Raw genomic sequence first — 19,724 nt, forward strand, 5'->3', positions numbered from 1 at the left:
GTGAGTGCCAGATCTTTACTGTGAAGACCAAGGCTCCTTATTATTTTGTGCCTCACTACTTTTGACCACTGCTCCCCTCCCATTCTCCTGCCCCTGCCACACTGAACCTGTCAGTCATCTCACATATCAGAGTGTTCACACATGCCACTGCGTCTGCCTCCACTGTGTACCTTGTTAGCCGCTCATGACCTGTCAATTTTCAGGTGAAATGTAATTTTCTCCAAGTACCAACTATGGGCCCTTAACCTACCTTATATGTTTCCTTGCTACGCTGAACTCCCCTTGCTGAGAATCATTAAACTTATGATTACTTGCTTAATGTCTGTCTTCTCCACTGGGCTCCATGAAAACAAAGACCTTCATGAAAGCACAGATTCACAAGAACTGGAATGTAGTGGACATGTGTTCATTGATTGATCCAAAATTCTAGAAAACACAGTGCCATTGTGACATTTTGAGAATGGCAGAACGGTAGCAAGGTATTGTTGGTGCTGGTGCCCTGCAGTGAGCAGAACTACCCAGCCACGTGGGAGAAATGTAAGTATCCACCTCTTATGAAGGTTTACCGTGTGCCCCTCACTGTGCAACTCTCTCTATATATATTTTATTTAAATTTTGCAATAATCCCATGAAAAAGATCTTGTTTGTGGATCTATTTTGAGGTGAGGAAAATAGGCTACAGCAGCTATGTGATTTGCAAAGGTCCTGCAGGTGTTAAAGGTGAAAGGCAGCTAATTGATGAATTCTGGGGGATTTGATATAGAAGGGGGAAAACATGATGAATTCCTGGATTTAGATGAAAAGACAGGATCTGTGGTTGACACAAAACCCACTGAAAGACGGTCAGAAATAATGGTCAGAAATAATGCTTCGGACTTTAGAATCTGTATTTGACAATTTACTATATTTTTATTTTTCTAAAAGCTATCTTATTTAATTTTAGAACAATGCTGCAAGATAGACACACAGCTATTATTATCCCGTTTACTATGTGATAGTTGCAGAGGTTAATACATTATGTTAGCAAAAAATTTCATAAAAACCAAAACTGATGATTGAAAGAAAGACGATCTAAGATACAGCGAAGAAAGTTTAAAGACAGATATTTTTAATAATGAAAAAAATCCAGAAAAAATAAAATACATCAAAAGCCCCAGAAAGGAATTAAAAATTTTTAAAGGGCGAGGAAGAAGGGATAAAAGATAGAAAATGGAAAAAGTATATAAAGCATACAAGCCAAAGAATTTTTGACTCTTATCTGTTTTTGTTCTTTATATACTTTGAATTATAAATTTAGCCAATAAAGTATGTGTTAGTTTCCACATTACTTTATAATGTCTTTATATTGCAAGAAATGAATGAAAAAATCCAGGATTTTATTATTATGGTGAATCTGGCTAATATACTGGCATGAAAACTTGGGTTAATACCTCTCTTTTGAACATTTACTTTAGGGCTATCTTTGAAATGCTTGAGGGTTAAAAAAAAATTACCTGATGAATTGTTTCCCTAAATGTCTGAGTTTGTTTTACAATAAATGCAATGTTCTTCATTCTCCTAAAAGCAAAGAAAAAATAATTTATCTGAAGAAGAATGTAAAAATTCCATAAAATAGAATTTGATGCTTTTGTCCATGTTTCGGGGCTGTAAGTTACACAACTGGGGAAGCAAAATGATTGAAAGATACTGTAAAAAGGAAAAATGCTAAGGTTTATATGAACATTGTTGTCACTACATAATAGCATATGTATATTTAAGATTTCTACTTATGTAGAGATATTTCAAGAAAACATTCATTTTTAATAATTTCAAGCTTTCCTTTTGGGCTTTTAATATTTACCTTTGATATGAAATAATTAAAATATTATAGAAAATAGCATAAATGGAAAAAATAAAGGTTTAATTCTATGTCGAGAGGTTTGACCTATGGAATTCATATTATAGTTATGTTATAATTATATAAGTGCTTTTTAGAAAAAGTCAAACATATAATGAAATGTGTGTGTGTACACGAAGACCATATATCTTTAGGAGAAACAGTAGCTCCTTAAAATTAGTGACCTTCAACTCACCCAATATATATCAAAAACTCTTGAAAATGAAAAGTGTAAATAGAGGTCATTTCAACGTCCTTTCAAATTTTACCTTGAAACACTGCAGAAATCAGTATCTACTTAAAGGTATAAATGGATTATATAGATTAAGATACTTCAGGAATCAATATGTTGACAATGAATTTAATTCTGAAGCACAATTCTTTGGGAAGAGAAAGTCCTTTAATTCTAAGATCTTAAAACCAAGAAAGAAGTGATTTCAATTAGGGGGACATTGTCTTTTAGGGCACAAAATATAAATTCCTAAAATGCAGGTCATCACGCACACAGATGAGTTTTATAAATTTCCTCCAGATAATGTTTCCAAACTATAATTTAAAAAGTTAGTAATGAATACAAGAAGGAAACATAAAATCATTATAGTAGCTTCTAACATATGACAGAGCTAATTCTTAAACATGTTACCTTTTTCACTTAATAAGTTATTATCTGCATATATCTGTTAACTAATCATGACTTCAGAAATATTTTTAATATGCTGTGTTTTAGGACCGGCTCTTAGACATCTTGAAGTAGAGAAGTCTTTTAAGTATGTTATACTAGAATTTCTCAAATTCAACTATTAAAGCATTTTTTTAAAAAGCTATCAGACAGTAACAATTTTGGGGAACCAATAGTTTCAGAGACTCTGTCAGGAAAACAGTAATATGAGTAATACTTATACTTCTCACGAGGTGTAAGAGTCAGGATTTATGGTATCCTATGCATTGCATTTGACATTTAGACAGGATGAACAGTCTTTGGGCTCCAATTATAGCCAACAGAACCCTTGAAGTTGGCTTATCCCCTGGGCTGCAGCATAGGGAGTGAGGAGGAGGTCTGAGGTGTGGAATAGGATGCCTTCATCCTCATTTTAACCATTAGATGTTAAACCATCAGGTGTTATTAGTTTGATACAAATAAAAATAACCTTCCCTCATTTTTTATTTTACAAAATTTCATGTTTAAAAAAAGAAGTTTGAACGTTGTTCTTCTATGTTATCAAGGGGAAACACAAATTATTTCCATTCGTGGCCCTTCATTCGGTCTTGCCTCCACCCAATCAACGCAATCTGTATACCTCCACTGGAGTGACCTTTCCACGGTATAAATCAGGATTAGGTCAAACATGCACTGACCATAATCCGGGAGCCCAGTTTTTCATCCTCGGCATTTTCTACATTTCCTTCCTTATAACTTAGCCTCCATGATATTGAATATCTCTTACTTCTGTTCATACACTGATCATTTTCACCCTCAACTTGTAACAGTGTGTTTATTTGACCTTGTTAACCATACATTTCTTTTCCTCTAGAACATTTCTGGGTGGTAGGTGCCCAGAGGAGGGGCAATTTTGGTAATGTAGAACCCAGGCTTTCCCCGGGTCTTCTCCATCTCAGTCATCCATTATTCTACTGGGTTTATGCTGCTGAACACATTTTTGATCATATCCTTCATATGTCTCAAATCCTTCAAAGGTTCTTCTGTTCTTGGGATCAGATGTAATTCTTTACTAGGATCCCTTTCATAATCTGGCTCTTGGCTACTCACAAACTTGATCCCTCATCTTGTCTGACCTCAAATTCAATGTTCTCCTTACTTACAGATATTTGTCTGGATAATCTTATCCTTGGTGTCTCAATTTCCAGGAAGCCCTCCTTGAGTACCCAAGACTGATATCTATATCATTTATTTCTCTATCATCTATCTATCTATCTATCTATCTATCTATCTATCTATCTATCATCTATCATCATCTATCTATATCTATCTATATCTATATCTATCTATCATCTATCTATCTATTATCTATCTATCTATCTATCTATCTATCTATCTATCTATCTATCATCTATCTATATCTATCTATATCTATCTATCTATCATCTATCTATTATCTATCTATCATCTATCTATCATCTATCATCTATCTCCCTCTTGTATCTTTCAATAGAAAGCAAGTATTCATTAACTATTTATTTATAAATAGTACTGCTGAAGTCTCTGTTTATATAAGAAATCTATTAATAGATATAAGTAATTAATGCATATGTGAATGTTTAAAGGGATATAATGGCAACAAATCTATACTTTTAGCTATGGGAATTATATTAGTACTACAACATCATATTTTTTGACATATTAATGAGAAAACCTTTTCTGACACTGAAAAGGCTACATTTTAATAAGCATGAAGATTACAAAGAATAAGCTGAACTGTTATATGGCAATGAACTTCTATGAGGGAATCTCCCCAGCAATACTAAGGGAAACAGAAGAATGTGCAACCCCCTGCTACAATGCCAATGTAAACTGAAGCCTGGGAAATGCAGTGCTATTTAGTGTGTCTTGGACAGTCTAGAAAATTCAGGGAAATAGTTTTCCCTTAGGACTTTCATGCACAAGCAACAAGTAACGAGAACCAGCTTGACATTCCCAGACTGCGCTGCTTCCAAACCCGTAGCAGTCTAGTGTAAACTAAGGTCACAGAGACTCTCTATTCCCAACCACAACATTCTGATCTGGTCTTCTAATTTATTTTTTCATTATTGTTTATTTTATTTTTAAAAATATCTTGTAAGAAATGATAAACACGGTTTTTGTTTTGTTTTGTTTTTGTTTTTGTTTTATATTAAGGCAGCAATTCTCCCCTTTGCTGATGTACTAACAGTGCAGAACTTGCTTTAAATGGAGCTCGATTAACCACTCAGTGCACCTCCTACCCTTTCCTGAAATCTATACTTTATCATAAGACCTTTGGTTTGCTTCCACAGTCACTTCAAAGCTAGAGGGCCTGATCAAGATGCAGACCAGACAGACAAAATGTGAACAGCTAAAGGGTGTCAGCAGTATTGCTGCTTGGCCTTCCCCAAATGAAACATTGAAACAATCTGCTGGAAATATATTTTTAAGGATTCTTTCCTCATGCATTAAGTAGAGAAAATAACAATATTATTTGTTTTAATAAAATATTGGAACAAAACATGTTCTAATTTATATATTACAATTACCTTTTTTTTTCTTTTTTGTATTTAAAAGTAACTTTTGGGCTCATTTCACAGAGTAAGGCCACCTTCTTGCAGTACAGCCAGCTCAGTGGTTTGCCCAGGACCTTTCTGGTGTATGTCGGTTGTCCTGACATAATTATTAATAGTTCCCTATTACTGTGCAAGTGTCACAGTTTCTGTGATGAATGCTCTGTTCATCATAAGCAGACAGGCTCTTTCCCTCCCTCCCAATTCTCAGATGGCCTTGGAGTTAGGAACTTCCAATAACAGAAAATGGGAAGATGGTGATTACCACTCCCCAAGGCCTTTGGCTTTTTCTGCATTAAGCTTGTACTGACTAAAATCTCATTCTTGCTAAATGATATGCCCTAGATGGCATCATAACAATTCGCTTGGGGTCTCTGAGTACTCATCCCTTCCCTGCACACCCAGGCAGGAATACCTCAACATGTCCTATAGAACATTCACATCTGGATTTTCTCCCTTACCACACAAAGAGATGACACAGGACCCTGACATGGATGTAGATCATACTATCCTTTTAAAAAATCTTAAATTCAGGCATTCAGAAATGTGTTCAGATGAATTTTATTTCTTTACCTCTCATTTACGAGGTGTGATTCTTTCATCTTCATGTGATAGAGTTTGGTGACAATTGTTCCTATAATATTTTCTTTATAAAATCACACTTTAACTTTTTTTAACCACTTTAATATTTTTAAAGTTTTTTATTACATTGATTTAATAATTATGAAATTGAGTAATAATTAAAATCGTAAATGTATTAAATTAATTTAGTACTCATGAGCCTATCCTGAGTTGAATGAATATTTTATTCAAAAGACAGTCTTTGGTCAGAGGAAAAGCTTATGGCAGTTTCATATGAGAGGCATCAAAAGAGCCACAGCACCTGAAATTCCATATTTAGATAAATATTCTTTTGACATTATGCAAAGGCAGTGTGCTGGATGGTCAAATCAATCTGACCAGCATATGTGTGCTATTTAATTTCGCTATGTCAAAAAAAAAATTGGCCATCCTTAAATAATGTGAGCTTTTGTGTGACAATCTCAATTGCTGGGTCGTGAAAAATCCTATGCTCTCCAGACACCAACCCACATCATACTTGGCTATGAGCTGCAGGACTGCCCCATGGACTCCCATCTTTCTCAAGATTCAAAACCTCTCACTTTCTGTACACTGACTTTCTTACACATTTATATCACTATCTTGTTTTATTTGTATTTGTTTTTGAAAATTTTGTACAATGCTTAATTTTTAGGTAAGATATAAGTTTCCCAGTAAAGGATTAGTGGGAAGGAATATATAGGCTTATTTCTTAGGCCATACTTTGATAAAGGAAAAAGTGGAGGGGATCTGAGGAACAGATGTGTCATGGGAGGGAAAAGAATGTCCTCCATGGGGACCAGAGCACCAAGTCAGAAAATGCAGCAGTGACTCCAGTACTAGGAGATTATCAGTGGGTGAAGGTTCAGTTGTGTTTTAAGGTTTTTTAGAGATGACTAACTGAGAGGATTCCCTTCATCATTCAACATACGTCACTCTCAGAGGAAGATCCTTTGTGGAAAAGGCATCCAATCAGATAGTACAAGTACCCTACCAAGCCAAGTAAGGGTTAACAAGGGTTATATTCCCTGGCTAGAAATTCTAAACCCCAAATTCCTCCGTACTATGATTCTAACGTATTACCTATAAAACTAAGCTCTAAAAAATGTTTTCACTATTTGGATATTGGAGATATTGATGCAGAAAAATAATAAAGAAATACTTTGTTTAAAAAACTTGTGTTTGGAGAAAAAAAATTCCCTTAATAAGAGGCTAAACCTTTAGTAAAAGAGAATATATATAAGATACATTATGCATATATTATAACATATTATAAACATATTATAAATTACAATGTATATATTATACATATATATTCACTTTATATAGTTATAATGTTTTGTGGAAACATTTTTGTTTTATTAAAAATCCAAATTTTTGTTTTTCTATAAACAGAATAAAGCATGATTTATCTTCTATTAACAAAAATGAGGATCTTAAATTTGATACATGATAACCAATTAAAATTCTGACAGGAGTTGGAAGTTATTTCAGTCATTCTTAAATTACAGTGTTTGCAGCACATTTCTCAGAGCTGACCTGAGCACATTACCTTTGTTGCAGCATCAAAGCAGATAAATCCTGTGCTAAAGTCAATCGTGAGTCCCATTAGATGACTTTCTAGCACACATGCATATGTCTTGCACTAGATAGAACAGAAAACACTGTTACTTTTCATGTGATTGACTGAATATCAGTATTTATAGCCAACATTTATCGAAGACTGTGTGACAGCTTCTGTAATAAGTTGTTTATACAGTAGCTAACTTAATATCAGCAATAATTGTATAAGAAACATAGTATTACTGACATCTTAATGTTAATAAAGCAGGCTGAATATTTTTTCACCTGCCAAGGGGTATGCAGGACCACATTTCCAGTCCTGCTCCATCTGAACGTGTCTTTACCTAGTGCTACACTGACACCCTTTGTTATGTTTGCAATAAAACTGGTATAAAATTGTTTAGGTTTAGGCAAGATTATGTTCATTGTTATATTCTATAGCTAAATATCATTGCATTCTCATTAAAACAAAAGTGAATTATTAAAGGTTAAGATATTACTTCAATTCTTAGCATATCAATTTCATGGACATTATGAAAAGAGAACTCTCAGGCACACGAACACAGATTCAGTAACCAAGGCAAAATATATAAGAACATCTGTACCTTAAGAGTTTCTCATATAATGTTCATCCATGTGGTATAAGCTATTTCTCATATAATGTTCACCCATGTGGTATAAGCTTGCTTATTATTTGTATAAATCTACTGATTCTTCAAAACTCAACAATGACTTTTCACATGGAGATCACATTAAATTATAATTTTACTTATATACATATTTTGGAAACACTACTAAAATAGAAATACTAAAATTTAACAATAACAAATACGAAATAAAAACTCAGGACTTATATGCCACATGATGCATATTTATGTCCACAAGCCAATTTTTTTCCATTTAATTGCAAACTCTATTAAGATATTCAAATGAAGAAAAATACTCATAATTCACAAATAAGGAGGGAGAAAGGGATGAAGAGAAAGAGATAAATCAATCTCAAGCAAATTTTCAATACTAATCCTTATGTCATGTTTGTTTTATAATACTGTATATAAAAGCACATTAAATGAATCACATTCTGACTATAATGATGGTTAAATGCATCAAGTTGCCTTCACCTGAAGCTATACTCAGGGCTTTAAGACCAATTTGCATAGGAAAGTTATAACCATGCCAAATTATTCCTTTGAAGTCAAGTTTTCAAAAACTAGCTCAGAAAACAAACTTAATGGGCCTTTTAAGTTCGGTTTTAGGTGTAGTTTTGTTTGTTTAATGCATGGGCATCTTTCATGCTTGTATCCGTCTATCACTATTAAAAACTACTGTCAATATTAAGAAATGTTCAAGGCTGTCTCATTTCCTTTAATGTAGACATGATTGTTTGCTATTCTCAATTACTGTAATTTAAAAGAATATATCATATGAAAAGACCTTTAGTACAGAAAGTTAAAATTTATATCATAAATTTCAGAATTACAAATGAAACTAATTCATCAATAATCATTAAATCGAAACAGATATACAAATGGAGACTCACTGAAGTTTAATTCTATGATTTATAATCTTTTAATAAACATATATGATGACTATACTTAATATAGGTTTTAATACTATATTTGATTTGTTTTATTTCTCTATTTTATAATAAAAATTGAATTATAGTTAGAAAAAACAAAAAATATACTTTAAGGACAACTTGAAACATTTTGAAAGATTTTTGCACAATTATATATTATTACACAACATTTGAAGATATGTCACACATAAAGCACTTTTTAATATGTCCTTTTGGATGATAGCTAAATGTCTGTATCTGGATTAAACACATATGAAAATTTCAAATAATAATAATAATAGTTAAAGAAAATAAATTTTATAAATGATATGCTTTTTCATTAAAAGTCCTATTTTAAAAGAGCTACATTTATTCAAATTGAATTGTTGTAAGGTAAAAAAAAAAAATTAAATTGTCTGCCCTTTACCAGTATTATTAATTAATTCTGGGAAAATTTTTCAGAAACAGGACAAATAAAAGTACTAAAAGTATTATAAATGAATTAGGCCCAATACAGTTACTTTAAATGATAAGAATATGTTGTAAGATTTTATTCATATAAATTGTCATCTTCCTGTTTCAATATTCACTATGTTTTCCAAATTTTAGGGTATTAATTTAAATGACAATATAGAATGTTTAGAAATACCTGATTTTAATGGAACACCAAGGTGTTCAGTCATTGATTACTGATTTCTGATGCAGTAATCAAAGGGAAACTATAAGATCTATAAAACAACCAAAAGCTTACAAAACATTAAATACTTCACTTTCGCTTGCTATATGCATCTTAAATAAGTATTAAGTATTATGAGATAGTCCAAAGAAATGCACTGAAAATCAGCTTAGAGAATATGAAGCCCAAACTCAAAAAAATGGTTTTAAATTACATCAGAACAACATAATGTTATCTCATTTTTAAACATCAGGAGACTTAAAATGAAATCTTAAATTGAGACCAACAGATAGGTATCTCTATGTAGATGTTTACAAGTGAAGTATGATATTCTAAGGAAATTCTAATTAAGAAAATTAAAGATATCAGTATAAATAACAAAAATGTCAACTCCTATTCAACTAACAAATTTTAGTACTTAAAATGGTCTTGGATGTTGATACTTGGACAAAAATAATTGAAGGTATTTTTAATCTTTCCATTTTGGATATTAAACTATTTATTGAATTGAGATTCTATACAGGTAAGTTATTGAAACAATATTCCTCAGTTACATTAACAGTTTAAGATATATGCAGATAAGCAGAGCTATTACAAGGTGTCAACTAAGCAATGAAACAAGTGAAATTTGAGTCTTCTCCCTGTCCTTTTCCCCTGATTTAAATGTCATACTGACGCAAACTGATATGTTCAATATAGAAGGTTATAGTCAGAAATAAAGGAAATAAATATATGTTACATATCAGTTCAACATATTGAAAAAATACACATCCAAATCTCCTATTATAGCCAAGCATTCCAGGGGAGTCAGTGCTATATTATCATCATGGTATGTTTGTTTTTGAAATTAAGTGTCCATGTGTCTATTAGGTCCTGGCTCCATGAACCCATTTGCATGTGGCAAGTGCCTCACAACTGCTCCATTTTGCCAACAGTCTCGTCAGACATCAGCCACAGAACCAACGTTTGGGAGCCTCATCTATTCCATGGTCCCATCAATTGGAGAGGCTGAAGGCTCTGTGAAGTTTGACCTACATGTAACTTCACATTTAAGAAATAAAGTTTAATAAATATGCAGTACAAAATGCATTGTACTTCAGCTGGTAAATGAATAAAACAGTCCCAAGCAACCTATAACTTAGTGTGAGGAATGGCAACCACATATCACTGCAATACAAGACAGTGTCAGTAGACCTAAGAAAACAGACCAAAAAAAAAAAAAAAGAGTGATATTGGTGCTCACAAATGGGATGGTTTGAACAAGATGGTTGTGACAATAGTAGTAATAATGGGCAGGTCAGACTGGAAATCAGGAAAATCTTGGTGATGATATGACCTCTGAAAAAAGTCTCAAATTACATGTATGGTTTTGAAGGGTAGAGTTGAAGGGAATTATTCCTAAAAAGAAAAAGCACTGTGAGAGAATGAAGCCATTCACGCTAAAAGTTAGGTGGTCATGATTGGAGAACAGGAAATGGCTCTGTAAATTAATTAAAATCACAGCATTTTCTATTTGAGATTTAAATTCTAGGGAACAGTCATGCATTTTTAGGAGTCACAGATCCTAAAATTTCACAGACTCTCACCTGTATCCGTTCCACCTCCAGAAAGGTTGCTGTTTGGAAGGCTCTTTCCCACTGGGCGAGGTCAGACTCTAACTCCACGGAGAAGTAGAGATCCTCCCCAGACTCAGACTGCACGGTGAAACAGTGTTTCCGCCGGTCCAGCAGGTCACTGTCCTGATGAAAACCTGGAGTTACACAGGCTGGCATACATCAATCCATATTGCTAACATGGCCATACCCTGAGTCAATGTTGACTAAATTCATGGTGGAGATGCCAGTCATAAAGATCAAGATACCACTAAGTCTTCATTAAAAATGGTCATAGTAGCCTAAATTCCACATCTCAAAGTCCATAACTAATGCATTTCTTTACTGTATCAACGCTGAAGCATGCTCGTGAAACAAGTGAGGATTTTGGCTTCTATGCTTACTAGCCATGTAGCTACCAAAGTATTTAACACATGAGATTCAGTTTTTACTGTATGAAGGGACAACACACATAATCTCCCTTTCCCCTTACAGAGCTGTCAAGACGATGAAGTTAAATAATACTTATTAAAATGTTTGCAGTTTTAGAAAAGTTTAATAAGCATGGTATTTTCTATGGAGTTGATTTCTTTAACCCTTAAAGCATCATGACAATATTCATTTACACAAGAAATGAAAAAAAATGAGTCCAGATTATCTAAAAAATATTTATTGCTTTTAAAAGATATATATTTACCTTACTTATGTGACTGTATTTTATTGAGTCAAAAAAGACTTTCACATGGAAATTCCTTGGTCTTACTAGAAGTTTTCAACTGTGTGCACACATCTATGTGTACTTAAATTTCAGAGATGTTAAAAGAAAATGCAGCGAAGAATTGATGAACTAGGGTAACCCCGGACAATATGTCAGATATGGTCTTTGAATTACATGTGGATTGTACTTAAAATGGTCAAAGTATAGTTACTGGTGTCTTTTACCATTTATTATATGGTGTTTCATAAAGGTATCATCATTAAACACCCAAAATATTAGAAGGAATTCTCTGCTTTGGCAAGTGTTTTTAAAATAATAACTATTTTATTAATGAATCAATTTTTTTTTTTTGGTATTTGGAAGCTTGAAATACTAGAGGAGAGTGAATGCATGGCAGTAGTTCTTCTGTTGTAGAATTTAGCTTTGATAACTGCTGCCAGGAGATACTTGGCAGCTTAAAGGAAGCTAGATTCTCTTTGTGTTTATGATTTTCCTACTACCTTAAGGGAAAAAAATGAAAACATATTATCTTCAAAAATATAGCCCAATGGTAAGCAATTATAAAGTAATTTTTAATCATTTAGAGCTCATAATGTCTAGAGGAGTGGCAAAGACAGATATTAAATAAATTAGTACACAAGTAAATACATCAGGACAGATCAGTATAAGTGCCGTTACAGAGAGTAAGAATGCAGTTTATATCAAGCTGCATTGGAGAGTTAGGGATATGTCCTCTAGGATGTAAATTTCAAACAGTGGCTGAAAGATGAATGGAAGATTAAAGGTAGAATGGACAGGAAGAAAACTTCCTGACAGAGAGGCTGGTATTGACAGAGGCCTGAAGCAAAAGATTCAGAGGTACATTCCAGAAATTCAGAAAACAGAGGAGAGAGAGACTGAGAGCCATCACTGGGAAAGGAGATGTGTCACTGGACAGGTCCTGCATGTGGGGCTTTAACATAAGTGTAATGGCAAGCCACTATATTAAAAAAAAAAAAAAGTTAACAAATCCTCGATTTATGTTGTAAATATTTCAACTTCCCTATTACTTATTTGAATTGATAACATTAGCCCAAAAATTGTAACTGAACACTACAGAATTTCTGGAAACCCCTCCAGTTTTATGCTTTATTCAATGGCCTTAACTTTCCTTGTAATATAAAATTGTAACAAAATAATCAATGTCATTAATAGCCAGAAAACTGTTGATATTTTTCCTTCTGAGAAGTTGCATCTTGCCATTAAATCTTAAAATAATCTTCATTTAAGATTTTCTGTTTTCTTGGCAGCTTAACTCCTTTACTCTTTTATTTTATTTTATTTTATTTTATTTTATTTTATTTTTAAAGATTTTATTTATTTGACAGACATAGAGACAGCCAGCGAGAGAGGGAACACAAGCAGGGGGAGTGGGTGAGGAAGAAGCAGGCTCATAGCAGAGGAGCCTGATGTGGGGCTCGATCCCATAACACCAGGATCACGCCCTGAGCCGAAGGCAGACGCTTAACCGCTGTGCCACCCAGGCGCCCCTCCTTTACTCTTTTAAAATGAATTAGCATCTTACATTACATTACCTAAGCACTGAAGCTCCAAAGATAGAATTCTCTATTCAACTCTGCAAATATAAGTTGGACATCTATGAATACATGTGATTATTGGCTATTGCTACTTATAGGACGCTCCTTATGCACTGACTCAAGCTACAACTGCTATGGGCATCCAGACACTCAGGCCTCACAGTTTACTGAGGGAGGCAAATATGTAAAAATAATAAAAAAGCATCATGACAGTCCTATACAGTTAAAGTGCTAAGGAAACAGAATAAGCAACAATAAATCATTCATGAAAGTGGAAAGGAGAAAGTTTTGTTCTAGGAAGAGACTGTCTTATCATCAAGGACTTAGAGACCCCCGCAAGAGCAATCTGCTGCAAATCTGAATGGGCTCAGGAGCTCCTGCTAAGAAATGCACAGGACTGCCTGTGCCATGATAACCCCCTACAGGTTTTGAGGCAAGAAAGAAGACAGAATACACCGTTTTCCAGAAGGAAGAGCAAGCAAGGCGGAAGATAGAAAAAGTAACATGTTGGAATCCTTTTTTAGAAGTTTAGTGAAGAGCGATTATAGCCCAAGCATTTGAAAGAGCTGCTTTAAAAGCAATCATCCAAAATATACATACTCTTCTGTCTCTCCCTCATGCTGTCTACTGGAGTACATCTGCTGTAGTGATAAGAACACAGGCTGCAGCCTCAGATGCTGTCTGGATTCAAATCTCAACTCTTTCATTTATTAGGATGTGCTAAGATAATGCATATAAATTTTAGCACAGTTTCTTTTTCTTTTTTTTTTTTTAAAGATTTTATTTATTTATTTGACAGAGAGAGATAGAGACAGTCAGCGAGAGAGGGAACACAAGCAGGGGGAGTGGGAGAGGAAGAAGCAGGCTCCCAGCAGAGGAGCCTGATGTGGGGCTCGATCCCATAACGCCAGGATCACGCCCTGAGCCGAAGGCAGACGCTTAACCGCTGTGCCACCCAGGCGCCCCTTTAGCACAGTTTCTGACATATAGTAGTTCTTAATTAATATTAGACATTTCTATTATTAATGTTGATATTCAATAAAAATAAATATGTATGTTATTCCCTAATCTCTACTTCTTTAACTTGCTCTCTGTACACTTTGTTTATCTTTAGTCAGAGTGTGAGTTTGGCCCCAGTAGAAACAGCAGCCTCTGTAATAACTCACCTTGTTGGAAAGTATCACTTAATTAATGGTAATAAATTAACAGCTACACACATCTTGGGCACTATTTTTGTGCATTGATCTCATTTTCGACTTTTCCTTCAGAAGTATTCTCTAGATTTTTAGATTTATTTCAAGTCTTCTGGACACTTTCTGCAGACCAATAGCCAAATGCTATCCTTCTTAGGATTTGTCTCAGCTTCACAGAGCAATATTACACAGAAACAACATACTACAACTATGTTTGCTATTAATATACATGATTTTCCAAGGTATTCAGAGGTCAATAGTATAACCAAAGTGGTTTTTTACTAAAAAAAGAAAAAAAACAAAATAAACTATGTGTTTAGAATAATTATTGAGATGGTAGACACAGTCAGCCATAAATTTTCTATTGTACTTAAAACATGTAAGATTAAAGGAGGAAAAAGCTGCCAAAAATCAGCGAGTTATCCCTACAGCAAAGCTTCCACATATATCTACATGGTTTCTTCTCCCCTTGACATTACAATTGTTTTATCCAAATTTGCTAATGTGGCAAGTTACTTGTTTCACACTTTTCCAATTACACTTATCATTGTTCTAATAATAGATATGTTTTTCTTCAAGTTAATAAAACTTGTGGATTTGAAATGAAAGAGTATAAGCAGATGAAGGATAAATATTTTTGCATTATTATATTAAATATAAGGTACTTTATAAACTACATGATTTAACTAATATGTTTTTCACTGTTATGTTTGATACTGCTCCTTTTACTTGGACTTACAGTGAATAAGGAAATCATTCAATCGTTATACATGATTACTTAAAATAAACAAAAATTTTAATAAAATATATTTTTAATTAAACAAGAAGAGGAGGCCCAGCAAGTGTTCTTCAGCTACAAATAATAATTTCTATTTTTTTGCAACTATTCTAAGAACTAAAAATGAGAAGAAAAAACATACCATTAAAATTAAATTTTACCAATTAATTTTGAATTAGACTTTCAAGAATGAGTGAGTCTCTAAAGAGACTTATTAAATCTGCATCAAGTCCTATACAAAAAATGATACATTTAATGGCATCATAATACTATTTTAGATGTTAGATGCTGAAAAATAAAATCAAACCAAGTAAGTACTTTATAGAATTCTTTTTTTGGATTTTAGTTGCCTTATCTGGGAAAAGGAATAAAACTTTAAATCTTCTTGTTCTTCTTAGGTAATTGGAATCCCTGATATAAATGGACATAATAACAAATTTCAGAAAAAAAAAAAACAAAGCATATTCTTCAAATACAATCTCTAAATTAATCTGTATAATAATCCATCAAAATAGGCTATCATCTTCATTTCCCTGATGAGGGAACTAGGTCTTTGACATAGTGGTCATTGCCCTCATTTTTAACCTCTTTGGCCCTAAGGATTAAGATTCCATCAGTTTGGAAGCCATTCAGCTTAAATTTGAATGCCAATTTTACCACTTCTTTTCACATCCCTTAGAATCAGTTCAGGCATTTTTAAAAAGGGGATGATAGTACCTTTCTCAAGGTTCTTAAAGATGAAATGAGTTTATATGTGTATATCAGTTAGGAAAGTAATGGGCACATATTAGTGCTCCATAATATAACCGGTATCACATAATATCACTAATAATCACAATATTAGTCATCACTATTGATGACTAGTACTAAAAATCTGGAATAGATCAGACTCCAAATCCTATGTACATTCTAGTGCATGCGTGCGCACACACACGCACACACCCCTTTCTCTGTAATACAGTGTAATATTGCTACGGGAGATGGTAGGATACATAAGAACAGTCAGGAAGGCTTAATTTTCTAACAAAATTAGCTACCCAGTACTCACATTGAAAGGGAAACGTTTACCAGAATTGTTTATTATATGGGCAAACTTGACTCTTTTGCCATTCTCTAGATATTTGTGTGTGTTGTATGTGTATGTGTCCATACAGGTGTGTGCATTCTGACCTAGTTTAAAATAGCTTCCTAAATGTTAATTAACTTTGATACCTATAAATATTCATTTATTGTTCCTGTTAGTAATATTTTCCATTTGAAAAATATTACATATATTATAAAATACTTTTATAGGCATCCTATTACCCATTTTAAATTTGGGAACATTAAGCCTTGAAAAGGTCAAATAACTTAAACAAGTATATGTACAGAAAATTCAGAGATTCTGGAACCACACCCCACTGTGTTAATGAGGTTGAAACTAGCAGGAAGTTTAAAGATTGTTTTTCAGAGATTTGTTTCCCCCCTACTCAGTTATTGTGTCTTTTCAGAACCCACTAACAAACCCACTGTCTGTCTCTGCAGAAGCCTGGACTCAAGGTCAACTGATGTGGTTCCAGACTATGAACAAGCAAAGCCCTGCATTCCTTAGCAGACAGAGATAAGGAGCCCAAGACCCCATCTGGCTTATAGTGATTCTGGGAATCACTCTGCAAATGCAGAGCCCTCTCTGTCCTAAGACAACCTCCTGATGTTAGGGCTGAATTATGCCTTGCTCTTGATGTGGGAAACAGAGGTAGAAGAAATGTAGATAAAATCAAATGTCCTTGTAACAGGAGCCCATTGACAAATACGTGAGGCAGGCAGAGTATAATGTTCCTTCAGGAAGCTCCCAACTGTCTTATTGCTAATGTCTTGTTAGAGGAAAATGTAACCTTGGTTTGACAATGGCAACACCTCTAGTATCTTGTGATTCTTCTTTGGTATATGAAAATCCTTTTGGAACTTCCCTTACCTTTACTTCCCCCAACCCCAAAGTATATAAACAGTTGCTCCTCACGATCCAGGGCAGCAGCTCTTTCTGCCCACGGGTCCTGTCCCCGTGCTTTAATAAAACCACTTTTCTGCACCAAAGACGTCTCAAGAATTCTCTCTTGGCTGTTGGGTATGGACCCCAACAATACTAATTCAAAAACACATCATTCTGGGGGCGCCTGGGTGGCACAGTGGGGCGCCTGCGTGGCACAGTGGTTAAGCGTCTGCCTTCGGCTCAGGGAGTGATCCTGGCGTTATGGGATCGAGCCCCACATCAGGCTCTTCTGCTGGGAGCCTGCTTCTTCCTCTCCCACTCCCCCTGCTTGCGTTCCCTCTCTCTCTGGCTGTCTCTATCTCTGTCGAATAAATAAATAAAATCTTTAAAAAAAAACCACATCACTCTGATGTTAAGTCTCCACCTCAAAGTGAATGGGGGTGTGTGTTACATATATGTTTGCTCAATGTGCAAGCTCCATCTTTCCTCATGAATAGCCATAAGTCTCCCCACCCTTTTCACCAATATGCAAGTTATCTCTTACCCTGAATTTTCCCTTTAAACAGCTCATCCCCTCCTAGCCCAGAAACTGGGAGATGGTCTTTAGATACCTATCTGCCTTCTCCCCAGGCCACCTGAATAAAGCAACCTTTCCTTTCCAGCCAACACGTGTTTTTCAAGTATTGGCTTTCAAGCAGCAAGGAACCTAATGGGTTTGGGTAACAATTATAGGGTGTGTAGGTAAAACATGTTTTTAAAAAATATACTCAGTATTCACAGTTTTTTTCTGATTAGATTAGATATTCTAAGATTAGAATTCTTAGGTTCAGAAATTTATGTGGATGGGGGAAGTGGTTTAAATAAAGTAGGTGTGGGACACATTACCCCAGACCATCATGAACCTAGCAGATAGGTAGTCTAAAATGACAAGGATCCCTCTTGGCACTGGAATTTACATGACTCAGATGCAAATACATTAACTGTTATCTTGGAGCAAAACCCTGGTTGTTGGTTGTTTTTCCTTGGCTCTTCTAGACTGGAATACATTGAACTCAGTAACTTCCTGTGCTTCCAATATGCCCCTCAGTTTATAACATTTATAAGGATCCTCTTGTTTAAATCTATCCACACTGCAGGACTTAATCTCTTTCTTTGGCTTAATATGTGTTAGATTTGGCTTTTTATAGGAAACTAAAGCAAAGCCCTATTTGAAGGAAAAAAAAAAAGGAGTTTCAGATAAGACAACTAGCCCATGTGGGAAAATGCTATGCACCTTCAAAGGGAAAATGCTTTTTAATATGATAATGTTTTTACAAAGTAGATGGCACATAAAGGGCATATAATTATCAAAGGAAACTTTTAATCTTTGTGTTTGATTTGTATTCCTGATTTCTTATTCAGTATACTTGAATCATTTTTCATTATTATTTTGATTGATATCAGCATTTCCCTAAGACAATGTTATTGAAATAAGTAGGAATTTTACTACCATAAATTACAATTACTAGAAACAGAAAGTAAACAAGCAAGCAATAGACACAGAAAACAATGTAAATTTCTTACAATATCAACAAAGATGTCTTTCAAAATTACCTATTGAAATTAATGATTTTAATTAATAGTTATAAGATTCATCTTCAAGATTTCAATTCTAATAGTCTGCTTAGGAGGATAATTACATCATACTAAAATGATCCTCAGATCTATGCTTAGAAATCCATGCTTCCATTGGAAGAGTACATGGTTTTCTGGAGAAAAAGCTTTCAGGAGCTTGGTGGGGGGTGGGATGTATAATTTGTTACTACAAATGTGGATATCCTAGGGTCATAAATAGTGGGAATCATTTGGTCCTGCCTGCCTTCAAGTAATAATCCAAACAATCCCACCTTTAAATATTTGCAAAGAATGAAATCCTAATTCTTAGCCTTTAATACTTGGTATGTAAAGATCGTCTTAATCTTCTGGTATTCCTTTTTTAAAAATGGAATCCCTCGCAGGGAAGTTTATAATAATTCTTTTTCTTAATCTTTCTTCAGATGTGATTAAAAACAGGTGGCTACCACTTTTTAAAAAGTAACCTTTTATATCCTTGTCACCTCTCAGCTTTCCCTTTATAAAACCAAATGTTGCAAATTCTTTTACCTTTCCTCATAGGTGCTATGTTTTAGGATTTAATTATCATAGTGTCTCTCCACTGCAACCTCTATAACTTTTTCTAATCCCACAAGTAGTAAAAGCCATCAAGCAGCCAGAATGGACTCATATAGATATAACCAACATGAGATATAAAGGGAACTACTTGTGTCTTCTAAAATTACATTTCTGTTTATATCACCTAGTATACTGTATTAGTGTTATGTCTGGGGAGATGT

General features: G+C 34.2%; 1 protein-coding gene across 2 annotated transcripts in view; it reads right to left on the reverse strand.

Moving 5' to 3' along the window:
• Positions 1–19,724, reverse strand: part of SNTG1 (syntrophin gamma 1) — a 296,161-nt gene that overhangs the window by 47,250 nt on the left and 229,187 nt on the right. For both annotated transcript variants that reach the window (XM_045789165.1, XM_045789163.1), the window contains exons 14-15: positions 11,112–11,264; positions 7,281–7,373 (exon numbers count right to left, since the gene is read on the reverse strand). In XM_045789165.1, coding sequence (XP_045645121.1) covers positions 7,281–7,373; positions 11,112–11,264 — 246 coding nt within the window. The remainder of the gene's footprint in view (positions 1–7,280; positions 7,374–11,111; positions 11,265–19,724) is intronic.

The sequence above is a fragment of the Ursus americanus genome, chromosome 9 (assembly GCF_024610735.1).
Source record: "Ursus americanus isolate L20-20 chromosome 9, mUrsAme1.1.p, whole genome shotgun sequence".
In the NCBI taxonomy this organism is placed as follows: domain Eukaryota; kingdom Metazoa; phylum Chordata; class Mammalia; order Carnivora; family Ursidae; genus Ursus; species Ursus americanus.